The sequence below is a fragment of the Saccoglossus kowalevskii genome, chromosome 6, assembly GCF_978046115.1.
Source record: "Saccoglossus kowalevskii chromosome 6, keSacKowa6.1, whole genome shotgun sequence".
Classification (NCBI taxonomy): Eukaryota; Metazoa; Hemichordata; class Enteropneusta; family Harrimaniidae; genus Saccoglossus; species Saccoglossus kowalevskii.
In genome coordinates, this window is record NC_140646.1 from 16,243,901 (window position 1) to 16,257,739 (window position 13,839).

Here is a 13,839-nt window from a genome sequence, read left to right on the forward strand (position 1 = left end):
ATAATGAATCCGTAGATGTGTCGCTCCACAATTTTCGGGACTCATAAAATACATAAAACAATAAATAAAATGTACGAATAAAATTCCATTTCTGATATGCAAATACTGTTGACATCCACAAAGCGATATCAACAATTTGTTGGATACAAATGGTTATTACCGATATAAAAGCTATACACATTAACCTATTAAATATATACATGTGGGCATTGCTGTTAAACCCTTTGCGTTAAAACTAGTGTAAATGTTCTATATGTACGGCTTACACTGATTGTAGTCAAACGCTTTGTGTTATACACTGTTACTAAAAAACAAAATGGCTGATACAGTGACGCGTAAGCAAAACGATAACATTTACTCTAATAAGCCCCCAAATCGCACACAACCTTCATAAGTACGCACGGTAGTATACTAAAAATTCATTTGGTAGTATTTTTTATAATATAATGTATTTTAAAATAGTGACTTGGGGGTTAGAATTTTTGTCACTTTTCTACCGGGACCCAAGCTTACTCTCATGACAACAGTGAAAACGATAAATGACGATTCTCGATTCTGAATGTTTTCACAGTCACAAAGAGTACTCATCCGAAATGTACGTGTGGTTCATCGTAGAGCTTGTTCACTAAACGTGGATATTCTATCGAAAACAAGCTTAAAATTTCAAATTCGCGGAACATCAAGTGATCGACACAAAAATGAAGCAAAATGGTGGACCAGTCCTTGAAATCTCAAGCAATAGAGGGCGTACACAGCGAGACACGCATCCTTGAGGGATTAGGCAGATTCACACCTTTTAACAATGGCGTTTCCTAACGGTCTTTTTTAGTAACCGTGTGTTAAATAACTGTCGTGTGAGAAATTCCAGTGCGTTACGTTCAAATCAATAGTGTGCATAAATTGATCTCGAGTGACGGGGGGGGGGGGCAAACTTGTTTCGATTGTAGTTAGAACGTGGTTAAATGATATAAATTGCATAACGGTGTGTTTGAAAAGTTTCGTTGATTTAATAGAATGGAGTACATTAGTTTATATTGTACTGCTTTATTTACAAATCAAGCATGGCTGCCGTTACTTGGGGCAACTTTAGTACTTCGTAAAAATATCACGCGGAGTAATTCAAAACCAAACTGAAGAAACTCAACTATCGTTATAAAGGAAAATCCACAATAAAGACCAAGTGTTCCACCAATATCACTGAGTAGGTTTTCTTCCTGTAAGTAAAATTGCATAACGGTAGCAAGATTCTCAACGCCACCTTAAGATATTACGTCAGAATACATGTAATATACAATTTCTCATTGATGGGTAGCCTATCGGTTTCCAAATGTTCATAAAAACTTCAGAAAACACATATGACAGTAGTTTATGGTATACTTCAAGGATGTTAAACTACTCGTCTGCATGGGTCTTAACAACCCGACGCCGTACGTGCGTAATGGTTCTACCTTTGTTAAACAACAATATTGTCTTATATTCCGATATTAATAAATCCTTAGTACATGTACATATAATATTAGAGAGCAAACTGAAATAATTTTACTAAACAACTTACCGTGATTGCTGGAATCTCTTCGATACTTTCATAATTTAGTTCTTCAAAATACACTTCTAAGCGTACCAGGTTTTGCCTTGAGATGAAAGAAAAACATTTTGAAATTTAATGTACACATAAAGAATTTAATACAAATCCGTTCATGTGGTTTTTCACAGTGCAGATTAAACACAGTCGTTACTAAAACACATTTCTATCTGATGACTGAATCTAAGGTGTATATGCAGGTTTGTAAACTATGGCAGCCCTAAAAGCAAATGTGTATTGTATGTATCGACAGTTGTTGCTTATATTCTGGAATCGTCGACTATGTTGTCTCCGACTTTCTTGAGTTAGTGCGTGTTATGTCTAAACACTACTTTATTTTGCTTATTTAATTAGAAATTCAAATGCTGTCACTTTACATAAGTCGAACTGCACGTATTTTGACTGTAAGTTTCCGGCGTTAGTTCGTGCGTTTCAAAAGTTGCAAAACATGTATATCCCAACGATACACTAGGTATCAAATGAACATACTTATTATTATACACCTGTCACTGTAACGCCATAAATTACAACGTGCCGTAATTTTGCGGTATTTTACGGGGTATTTCCATCCTACCATACAAGGAAATGCGAATTCCAAATATGGAATGATTACTTTTTGGATTTCGGCATTTCCATGGTGTATCCGTGGAAGGAAAAGTTGTATAATAATGAGATTATTACAAGAATACCTCAAAGTATGCACGAAGACAGTACAGCTGTAGTTTTGATAAATATTATTGTGAAAGTAATCTTCCTATATGCCAGTGTATATAACTTACCTGACGCTTTCTAGATCGTTGATTACATTTGTCTTGGCATTGTTATAGTGGATTTGTTTAAGTAAATGTTTCTGTGGAAGAAATAAAGATTACTTTTAAATCACATGTTGTCACAATGCGTCTTTGCAAAATATTGTAATAAGGCTACGTCGTTTATTTGTTTAGTTTACGAGAGTACAAATGGGTTCAATGTTCATGCAAATCAAGTTTCCTAAGCCATACGTTGTTATCCATAGTATGGGACCCTCATCAGAATTCATGTGCATTTAATTCCCAATATAGCTCTCTCGTTAGAAATGATTGGCGAATCTATCCACCATGATTCCCGAACTGTTTTGTCGGAGATTATATTTTCTTTAAACGTATACTCTACCTTTTTTTAGTAATATAACATTTTCAGTTCAGTATTAATAGGAATGTACTATTTATTTGCTATTAATAAGTCTGTTTCTATGTTCTCAAAAATACCCGTTCACTAGAAGGGACTTTTTTTCAGAAAAACGCTGTTCTCGCATGATCCAAGTGAAGAGTGCAGCTTTACCCTTTCTATTTAAAAATAAAACATTTCTTGAGCAATAACACCCTGGGATCGAACAAACTTTTTTCAGATCGACGAGCTGTGTGAATGCAGATATGGTTATTCTACTGAATGAGCGAAGTGTGCGTAGTTTGCGGTTGGATGCAACATTTAGTTCGCTATGATACAAACATAAATCAGGTGTGATATCATTATATTGGCCCTATATCCTTTTATACAAAAGAACTTCCACACACACGTATGTGTGACAACACCAAACCCGCGATGGGGATGCGGAAAACAGTAAAAAAAAACTTGCAGTATTCTCAAATTCACATTATAATTTTGTACTTCTTCCCAACCACTTTCGTTAATTAACAAACTATTTTGGGGTCCTTAAGTAAAAGTTTAGAGAATCATACCTCGGCCCAAATCTGCTCTTATCTACGCTTCCAAGTATCTGTAATACTACCTGATGGCTTTATTTATTGCGCTAAAAGTCGGCTAACCTTCGACAGTGGACAGTTTTCGTTCATAATTTACCAAGTAAGTACTCTTTCTTTTTTAAAACATAAACTGTTTGCTAGTACCACAATAAAGCTTCAAAACACAGTAATAAGTATAAAAATGGAACATATTATTCATAAAACATTCTGGATTGGAGATATACTCACTAGATATGTATTAGATGGCCATACTGACTGGGAGGTTGTTGTTGTGTACCAGCTCTCCCTGTAAAAACGAATATTCATATATGCTGATTATGAAAGAACAACCGCCCCCTCCCACGATGACACAGACTGACAAATAGAAGAAAAAAATACTTTACAGACCCATAGATGGACACAAATATTCACTTATTCTAATAATCGAATCGTTATCCACTTCATTAATACTCACGTGCAAGATTGACTACAACTGCAATCTAATATTTCCTTTCGAGCGAGATAGTGAATTAATTGCTTGCAAGAATCTGGAAAAAATCGGACAACTTTCTCGTGTATAATCCCGTAAATGATTCGGTAGCATGAATCATATTTAATCGCATTTCATGCATACCCAGAGTGTTAAAATCACATGCATGTACATGTACCATTACACAGCTTTACATAGCATAGCAGTATAATCGTATTTATCGCATCGTACAACATTAGTATCTAACTTAGCATTATCTTAGTATCGCATGCCATTGTGTCACATCTCGTACAGTTAACATAGCATTGCATAGCATGGCAGCCGTACATCACATCACATTACCGATTAATAATAGCTTCACATTGAATCATATATCGTAACATCACATCATGCACACATCATTAACATCCCACCGTATTTCCCCACAGCCAATAGAATTAACGTATCGCATACATGCAACGTGACATCCCTTCACATACCATCGTATCGCATTGCTTAACATCACGATCGCACGCATCGCACCTCATTGTATGAAATCACTGAATTAACATTACCCTCGCATCGCATAACACATCACATCACATCACATCACAAACCACCGTATTGCATCTTACCCTGTGTCCTATTGAGCAGCATACAGCGAGGTTCATCCCTCAACATTGTATCAACACAACCACAAAATTCTAACATTTTCGCCTGTAAGCACTCTTCTTCGCAAATCTAAAATCAATGCAAGTGATATGGATATTGTCAGAAAGATGATAAATATGTTCAGTTATTCACAGTTCACTATTTGCATTCTTTTAAACCGGGATTTGTCAAACTGATAAATTAACCTCGGTTTCAAAGTTTGCATTCGCAATACTCAATTATGCAGAACGACAACTGTTTATTTTAATGTTGAACGTTATTAAGGCATCTAGAGCTGTACAGCGATAGTCTTCTGTACCCAGACATAAATATACATATATATATATACATAATATAGTCTTATGTTTATTCACATTTTGCCACTCGCATTCAGGCAAAACATTAAGAAAATGCTCAAGAATTTGTATGTTCTCGATCCTGCCTCAGTTAGTATTGTAAATGCCAACATGTTTTAGTCAATACACCACTTGCAAATACACAGCGGTAACTTACTGTCTGAGTGTAGTGAGTACCGTACATAGATTCGAATTCGGTTTGTTCAGTGCAGTTTCCGTAAGGATGTGGTTGTCGCTTGATCCTGGTCTGAAACGAAACAAAAACACGATTACGTTCATCTAAAACGATATACAAGTACGAAACCACGATTAACCTTATTAACATATATTGAAGCAAGATTAACCTCATTAACATATATTGAAGCACGATTAACCTCATTAACATATATTCAACCACGATTAACCTCATTAATATATATTGAACCACGATCGATTAACCTCATTAACATGTATTAACCACGATCGATTAACCTCATTAACATATATTGAACCACGATTAACCTGCTTAACACGATTACGTTCACCTAAAACGATATACAAGTACGAAACCACGATTAACCTGCTTAACACGATTACGTTCACCTAAAACGATATACAAGTACGAAACCACGATTAACCTTATTAACATATATTGAAGCAAGATTAACCTCATTAACATATATTCAACCACGTTCGATTAACCTCATTAACATATATTAAACCACGATTAACCTCATTAACATATATTGAACCACGATCGATTAACCTCATTAACATATATTGAACCGCGATTAACCTGCTTAACATATATTGAACCGCGATTAACTCCATTAACATAGGAAACCAGGAGAAATCTAATTGATATATTTAACCATTATTGCTCGTATTAATAACATGTACGAAACCACGGTTAACCTCCTTGGCATATACAAATCCATGAGTAACATCATTAACACATACATTAGCATGTGACAACATTGGATAAATCATAATAGTAGTCACGCCATATCACAATATATGATTTTTATTTACCTCCTTCATTCCAATGGATGTAATCATTCCCGGGGGTATTGTGATTCCCTCAGACCATGGAATGGCAGGGACATGTGGTGGATGAATCACAACTCTTGCACCAGAATCTCGACCGTACACACTGATGTATTCGTCCTGCTCGGTAAATAGTGTCATCTTTAGTCCTGTAATTTATAAACACGTGATAAACCCTTATCTGGTCATGTCTATGTGAAAGTAGGTTAGTAGGATAAGGTTTATTGATAGATTTTACCAATTGTATTTATGCACGCCAAAATATTAATGTTAATAAAAAAGATTTACAATTATAATATTAGGATATCGTTTCATCGCACTGTAGAAGAACATTTCACAATCCCAGAGAAAGTATTCGTTTTCGGTAACCTCTCATTCCTATCTGTTTTCCGACAGAAACAAATATTTATTTATGAAAAAATGTCTTCGTTTAATGCAGGTTGACAAATTATCTGTTTTTCAAATTTCGAAATTTGTATTCTACGCTTCTAAGCATATAGAAAAGCTATTTAACCAGTTGTGATTTGTAGATTCAATAATTATTTAAAGGATTCACTTTATATGTATTTTTCTATTTTTTTATTTATTGTACTATAGGCCTGAGGCCATTGTACTGAATAAATTTATATTATATAATATTTATTTATTCATACTCGCCATATTTAGCGCCAGTTTTCGTTGAGTAGCGTTCATCATCCTGGTTACCATTGAAAGCGTTAAACTGGTAACAGTTGCCATACCTGTCATCATAAAATTCCTGAAAATCCCTGAGAATTAAACAGAATGGTGTCTAAAAAATATGTTTGCACACGACACTGCTCCACTTAATACATAAATTGAAAAGTTTAATACATCGTCCCAAAAGTCGCGCCCTCTCGCGTCATCGTGCATTTGTGACGTCATCCATCAATAAGAATAATGTTTGGGAGATTGAGTTGTTATATTATAAATAACAAGGGACTACACATTCTTCCACTCATCTACGTCAGTTTGACGTCACGGAATGTTTTCATCGCCAGAGGGCGTGACTATTGAAAAGGCATATTCTCTTTAATTAGCCATTATTTTGGTTTGTACCGCAGCTGGTAAAAGGTTTATATAATATGAGGTTATTATGAGGATACCGGAAAGTATGCACGAAGACAGTACAGCGGAAATGCCGAAAGAGATTGAGCGAACTTCTTTGTATGGGGACCGGTCAAACCCTAGGGGCTGCCATGATTCTTTTTTTATTATTCGAGGACGCTTACGCGCGTAATCGTTTCGTATTTGGAATTCGCATTTTCTTATATAGTAGTGCAATAGTGCAAAATTACGGCATGCTGTAACTTATTGCGTTACGGTGACAGATGTATAATAATTGTAATTATTGTGTGTGTGTACATGCTATTCCTATGTGATTATATTGAACAGCAACAAATCGCTGAAATAAAATACTACTTACCTAGTTAAGTTACAAGAGGTCGCATCAAAAGAGCATTCCAATACAAGGTCACTCAGTTGATGTCCATAACCCGCAGTCTCATTGACGTCAAGTTTTAACACGTTCTCTAAGTCGCTGTAATCAGGGGTGTTACTGTACGCAATAAACCCATACCAGTCGGGTGGATCTTCACTTACAACTCTGCCAAGTAAATGATCTTGGTAGAAACCGTCCAAGAACTCAGAATACACGTTTATGTCATCTGAGACACTCGAGTATAAGAACAAAAGCTCATCTGCTGTCGGGCGGTACCTAGCAGACACCCCTGAAATATAAATTGAGTTTGCACGTGTATGGAATTGTAAGACTAGTGCAACTACTTCTTAATATTTGTTTTAACAAAGTGAATTTTGCCTCTGTGTCCTGGCAAAGACTGTATAAAATACGATATGTGTATAATAGTTTTACCTTTGCGGTAATGATGGGCATAGTTAATTGCAATGTTCCACGTACATTTAGTAACTCCCGCGATAGAACTGTGGGACCCACCTCTTTTCAAACTGTGATCATGATTCCAGCAGAATGCGCGATAAAGCGTAGTATAAATTGAGAAAATAACAACAACTGTATTATTTTGTTACCGCTTGTACATCCTGTGTTAATTTCATCGCTTGCGTCATCACAATCCACAACGTTGTTACACACGTACTTCCATGCCAGCTCTTCACCCGAGGTTTGACAATAGAATGATAAAGGAGCTGAAATAATAGACATAAACGGGACATTATTAAATGATAGCGCAATTGTGCGAATGGATTTCTACGACCGTCACCAAGATAACCCGTACTCTTACGATTGTTTGTGATATCTCCGAATGCAGGGGTAACATTGACGCTCTCGGGTCGTTGAATAAAATTGTTGAGTTGTAGTCCATGTGAGTATTGTTGAAGAAGTTACAAGTTATAATGGTTGTTATGTGCTTGTTTCTCATGAATCAACTTATTTAGAGTAGGACAAGGTAATCAGTGCAGCAATACAACATTGTTCACTGTTAATGGGAAATCATGACAATCGAATATTACTAATGCTGAGCAAAAAATCGCGTTATAAAACTTACCACTTGTCGTTGCAGTTAACGTAGAATCTGTGAATGATAGAATGAACATTGGTTGAGTTCATGCAAACGTCAATATAGCAATGGGTTAAGATTAGTTATATGAGAACATCTGCAAACGCTCAGAATACTCTGATCATTAAGGTGTGAATTATAATCTAATTATTATCAACCGTAACATCAATTAGAGTGTCACAGTCACGGTTGTCGCCGAGAGGTCCCACGTGATGTATAAAACGCGGGTAAAATGCAATGATCACGAAATCCGAGCGCACACTCCACGAAGACTGCGCCGCTTAGAAGCATTGCAGCTACTAGTAGACACGTTTTTATTCTTGAGACAATCTTTCAGAAATAGATATAATTTTTTTTTTACTTGGGCAGTTTGCTGGGTCTTCATCAGTTACGTCATCACAGTCATCATAATCATCACATATCCAGCTGACATGTATTGTCCGATTTCCTCCATCGCAGACAAAGAAGTCTTCACCTAATTTGAGATACAGACACATTTGAATATAGTGACGTTTTTGTAATTACATTATGGTGATAATTACAGAGGTTTTTTGAATGTCGACTGCACAAACGCTTCTGGGCAACTGACATACAGTTGGTCTTGCGAAATGCGGGCGTTGATTTGGTGAGTGGCAACCAAGGCAAGCGAAAAATAAACATTTATCGACTGCTATAGACAGTTTTCAGCAGTTGAGGATAATTTAAATTTTCTGTTAAAATTCCCTCGTTGGGAATCTATCGAGTTGGTATATATTGACTTAATTTTAAATGTCTCCGAACAGAAAGAAAATAACATCAATAATACAGTTACAGCAGATGATGATGTATTCCACAACCAGTCTGCTATTGGTATGTCCAATTTTTACTGAGTCACATACGTTCTCGGAATTAGTTGATTCAAATATATTAACATATAAGTTATAACATATAAGAAAATACAGTAATTCCCTTGTTTGTTCTTGTTTGTTTGATCGCTTATTCACTCCTCCAATAACTAAGAAGATATGTGAGTGCATATGGTATTGATAAAGCATACTATGTCATGTGTTTTTACGGAACGATTTGAATGTATTGCTATTGAATAACAGTCTACTGAGTTAGGGGAGGTTTCAAGCAATCTTAATTACCATGAACACGCTTGTCTATCATAATGAAGCGCCCTCTATGTTGCGCGTCACAATAAAAAAAAACGCAGACTCAAAAAAATCAATATACAATGCCAGAACCGGACAACGCAAATCAGTATAAGTTGTCATTTATACAAGACAGACAGAGAAACAATACATATTAACATACTGTTGTCACAGCCATCCTCGTCTTCACCGTCCTCACAGTCACTATACCCATCACATACCCAGTACTGTGATATACAGCTAGTATCATTGCATTGGAACTCTCCGGTAATACAATTACCTAAAAGTACAACATACAACACACATCGATATCTTATTATTATAACGCAATACATTCAACAGAGTGATGCCCATCACGTCATACTGTAGAATACTTTGTTTCCGCTTGGAATTTATTTTCGCTATTTTTTGCTTCAGTGAAAATAAAATCTACCAAATATACCCTTTTCCGTAAGTCTCACATTCAACTCATCAAAAATCAGTGAAAATAAAATGAAAAAAAAAAAAAAAAGCTTTTTCAGCAAAAAATAATTCCAGCGAAAATAAAATATTTCACAGTATTAGTTTTTAGTAGGTATAACCTCAGACAAATAATAATTGTTTGTCTGAGGTATGACGTACATATGTACATTGCGGGGTGTTATTGTCATCTGATGTATCCTTAGAAGTACGACACTCAAAGTGTATCATAGGTATAATCTCGTAAACCGTCACAAAATATTGTATGTTGTAGACTTATACCACGATAAACTAGACAAAACACGAAATTGTGGTGAAACAGATTGTCTTACAATGAAGCTACACAAATGAACGCATCATACAGACACATTGCCTAAACACAGTAGGGTATATTGAACATTTTGTTAGTTGCCGTTAATTGTCAAATACCTATGCTATGAATTCATAATTTGATTACGTTTATTATTATTTTTTTGAAAATTCGATTGAATTCCAAATACATAGTTTAGAGGGTCCACTTACTGTGGGTGAAGTCGTTGATTTAAACTAACCCCCTGGCCAACCTTTAAAAAGCACACTATCTCCACCGCAAATTTCTCCAGACCCAGCGCCAAATATGGCAAGTTTACTGGATTTAGCCATTTAACAACGGTTTTAAAACGTGTTTTTAGCAGATTTTATAATGAAGTAATAGAAATTTAACAACACAGTTTGCACTGACTTATGAGTGGTTTTAGATATAATCTTGTTTTTAATGCTTGGCAGATATGGAACACGTATTCTGAAGACTACCTACCGCAAATACACGTCCAATGAGAACGTTCTTCAACATTTATATGGTAAGAAAACATATATAGTCATGCAGAATTCTGATAATGATTCCAGTGCATTATAAACTATATATATATATATATATATATATATATATATATATATATATATATATATATATATATCACAAGCAAATTAATTCTATTGCACAACTTACATGGTGCTGTGTGTTTCAAGTTAATTAAGAAGTTTTTTTTTTAAATACAGTCATTGCTAAAAAAATCGTGGAAACTCGCCAAAGGCACTAGTAGCTAATTCCGCTTTCATATGTTCTATACTCCATTCGATGCTGCAAGACAATTATTTTTATAAAACGAAAATTCACAAAAAGCGCCAAAATTGCATTCTCGCCTCCCACGTACTATGATGATCACGATGGCAAGGGTAAAATCATTAGATCTGGCAACGAAACCTGAAATATTAGATACACTAGAGATCATGTTATCTAATCAGAAAATCAAATACTGCTCTAATAATTACCGTTAGAAGTTTCGCTTCCATAACCACAGTTATATTCCGCTTCATCAGTCTGGTCCAAGCAGTCAGCCACTCCATCGCATACCCAATAACTCACAATACACGTGTTGTCATCGCACATAAATAAATCCGAGTCACAATCTGTGTGACATATAAGTAATAATCAATGTAGAAATATTTGCTTCATGATGATATAATTTCAAATTGCTAAAATATTTTTTGGGTGACTCGGTTTGAACAGAATATTCAATACGCCTACCGTTTGTTGCGCTATCGTCGCAATTCTCTTCATCGTTCCCCGAGAAGCAGTCTACGGTACCATCGCAACTCCACGATAGTGGGATACAGTTCGCTGCATCACATTGGAATTCTGTGTTTGAGCAAACCAAAATACCCGTTTCTCCTGGAACAGAGTAGAACATATATATATATATATATATATATATATATTATATCTAATTTTCGCAATGAGTAGAAACGTTTTCATATATATATACATATGTATGTAACATATATATATGAACAAGTGTCAGTGGCATGTCGTACGAATTACTACCGTTTGCATCACGGCTTTCTTGGAATTAGCCAATGACCCTTCTAGACATTCTGCGGCTAAATGCCGTAACCAGGTTATGACATTGTATATAAGATCAAAGTACGACAACAAACGAGGCAAATTTATTACAAATTAAGTTATGCGTATTGACTGTGACAAATTGATTGATAAAAACTCTTCAATTTAGAACAGCCAAGGTACAAAATAATGAAATCATAGTTACTTTATTGTTACATCACATAAGCCAATCGAGTTTCGCGCTCCGGGTTTGCATGCCGTAACCAGCACGTGACCATGAGTTAACCGGTGTCTTGCCCGGCCGGTGAAATTTGGCGTGCAATGCGCATGCGTTAATTGTCGAGTTATTATCAACATTAATAAGTTAATAACAAATTGAATGTCACAAGCAATTGCATGTTCATAGCCCAAATGTGATGCTAAAATAGTTTACGTTTTTAACTATTCCGTAAATAGTTACCTGTAGATTGTGTTGCACAGTCTAGTTCGTCCGTGTTGTCATCGCAATCACTGTAATCATCACATTGCCAACTTGGTGGTATACACTTCCGTTGATCATCACACTGGAAGTAATCATTTGCGCAGTACATTCCGCCTTTTGTACCTGGTGTGTTCATTTAGAAATATACATTAGGGCAGTTTGAACCTGTCGTATAGGTACGGTATTTTCACTCATTGAGTGGGCTCCCCTCGTGGCATAGATTAACACTTGTCACAGTTCAGAGATGAGTCGGTATTTATGTGTTCGTAAAATAATAACCATCACTGTTCTGTGTTTTAAACTGGATTAAACATAGTGATCAGCCGTAATAAGCTGTGCATTCCATACATGATTTCGTCGAATGTTATATCATTTCTGTTGACTGAATAATTTTAAGTGTTTCACTCAAGAAGTACATGTGAATGTAATGGATCATCCACATTACTAGTAATTTGTGAGAATTTCATGACTAGGTTGTCCGTAATTAAATAGGCTCACTAAAACAAAAAGAAAGAAAAAGAAAGAAAGTTTAACAAGCCGGTTTCTAGACAGATTTCGCTATATGCGCCTCATCCTTAATTGAATAATTCATGAGGTGAGCAAGGGGTATAGCTTACAGGTATAGTATGGTTTAGTTTACAGGAAATATAAACGGCATTTTACGTTCCTACAGGAAATAAATGGAAAGTTTCATATACAGTGAAAAATAGGTTTCTACACTTTACAGATAAAGCAAATTCCTAATTACATTTTTATAATATTTTTGATAATTTGAGTTTAAGAATCAAAATTGAAAGTTGCGTACGAATTACGACATTTGATTTGAAAAATGCCTTATACGCTTACAAAAAATAATATACAGATTACGGACGAATAAAATAGCTGATTACATTTTACACCTTGCTCATGTCTACGAATTTACGTTTTTTTATATATTTAAATTACAATGTTACGAAAATAAAAACAATTTATTACAGCTTACGAAAATACCCCTTGCCGACCTTCATTCAAAGTAAATGTGCAAGTGTTTTCATTAAACCAAAATACTCACAGTTGCTCTCGTCGCTAGCATCTGCGCAGTCTTCTACGCCATTACACAGGTTGGATAGCGCAATACAGCGGCCTGATGTCACACATTTGAACTCTTTCTTGTCCTTACATTCTTGAAAATATAAAATGAATGTGTGCAAGGGTGTCATTTGCACGAATTAAATTACAATATGATTGCAAATTCACAACAGAAACCTAAACCCTAATTTGTGAAAGAACTAATTTCGTGCCCTTTGCCAGTCTCGTTCATTTCTGTTTAAGTAAAACATTTCCAAGTACCCACTGCTTTATTAGGCGCTATCGGCTACGTTTGATTGATGCACACGAAATGAGATAGCTTTCAAACATTCATGAATCGCGAGAGTTCGTTTCTTGTGAGATCTTCATCGCACATCACCGTACATGGTTATGAAAGTTCGTTGGTCATATCGAATGTGTGCTATATTATTTAGCCAACGCAAAATGAATTTTCGGTAG

At 35.5% G+C, this 13,839-nt stretch overlaps 2 protein-coding genes across 2 annotated transcripts in view; both read right to left on the bottom strand.

Annotated features, from left to right (window-relative positions):
* Positions 1 to 1,055: 1,055 nt before the first annotated feature.
* On the bottom strand, positions 1,056 to 10,591 carry LOC146741829 (degenerin unc-8-like). Its single transcript, XM_085500592.1, has 15 exons — positions 10,501 to 10,591; positions 9,654 to 9,770; positions 8,719 to 8,832; positions 8,346 to 8,372; positions 7,870 to 7,986; positions 7,250 to 7,553; positions 6,463 to 6,572; positions 5,791 to 5,954; positions 4,937 to 5,026; positions 4,408 to 4,513; positions 3,779 to 3,851; positions 3,553 to 3,610; positions 2,362 to 2,432; positions 1,556 to 1,631; positions 1,056 to 1,214 (listed from the first exon to the last, which is right to left on the bottom strand). The coding sequence occupies exons 1-15, from the start codon at positions 10,589 to 10,591 to the stop codon at positions 1,056 to 1,058; spliced, it is 1,677 nt and encodes a 558-aa protein (XP_085356718.1).
* A 658-nt stretch (positions 10,592 to 11,249) lies between these two features.
* Positions 11,250 to 13,839, bottom strand: part of LOC100369674 (uncharacterized) — a 31,381-nt gene continuing 28,791 nt past the window's right edge. Inside the window, exons 18-21 of the mRNA XM_002737457.4 lie at positions 13,364 to 13,474; positions 12,292 to 12,435; positions 11,517 to 11,660; positions 11,250 to 11,398 (exon numbers count right to left, since the gene is read on the bottom strand). Coding sequence (XP_002737503.3) covers positions 11,250 to 11,398; positions 11,517 to 11,660; positions 12,292 to 12,435; positions 13,364 to 13,474 — 548 coding nt within the window. The remainder of the gene's footprint in view (positions 11,399 to 11,516; positions 11,661 to 12,291; positions 12,436 to 13,363; positions 13,475 to 13,839) is intronic.

Coding starts and splice junctions, on each gene's coding strand:
- LOC146741829 (XM_085500592.1), bottom strand. CDS start 10,591: ATGGCTAAATCCAGTAAACTTGCCATATTTGGCGCTGGGTCTGGAGAA. Junction 7,554..7,869: donor TAACACAGGATGTACAAGCG/GTAACAAAATAA, acceptor TTTATATTTCAG/GGGTGTCTGCTAGGTACCGC. Junction 3,611..3,778: donor AGTTGTAGTCAATCTTGCAC/GTGAGTATTAAT, acceptor TCGTTTTTACAG/GGAGAGCTGGTACACAACAA.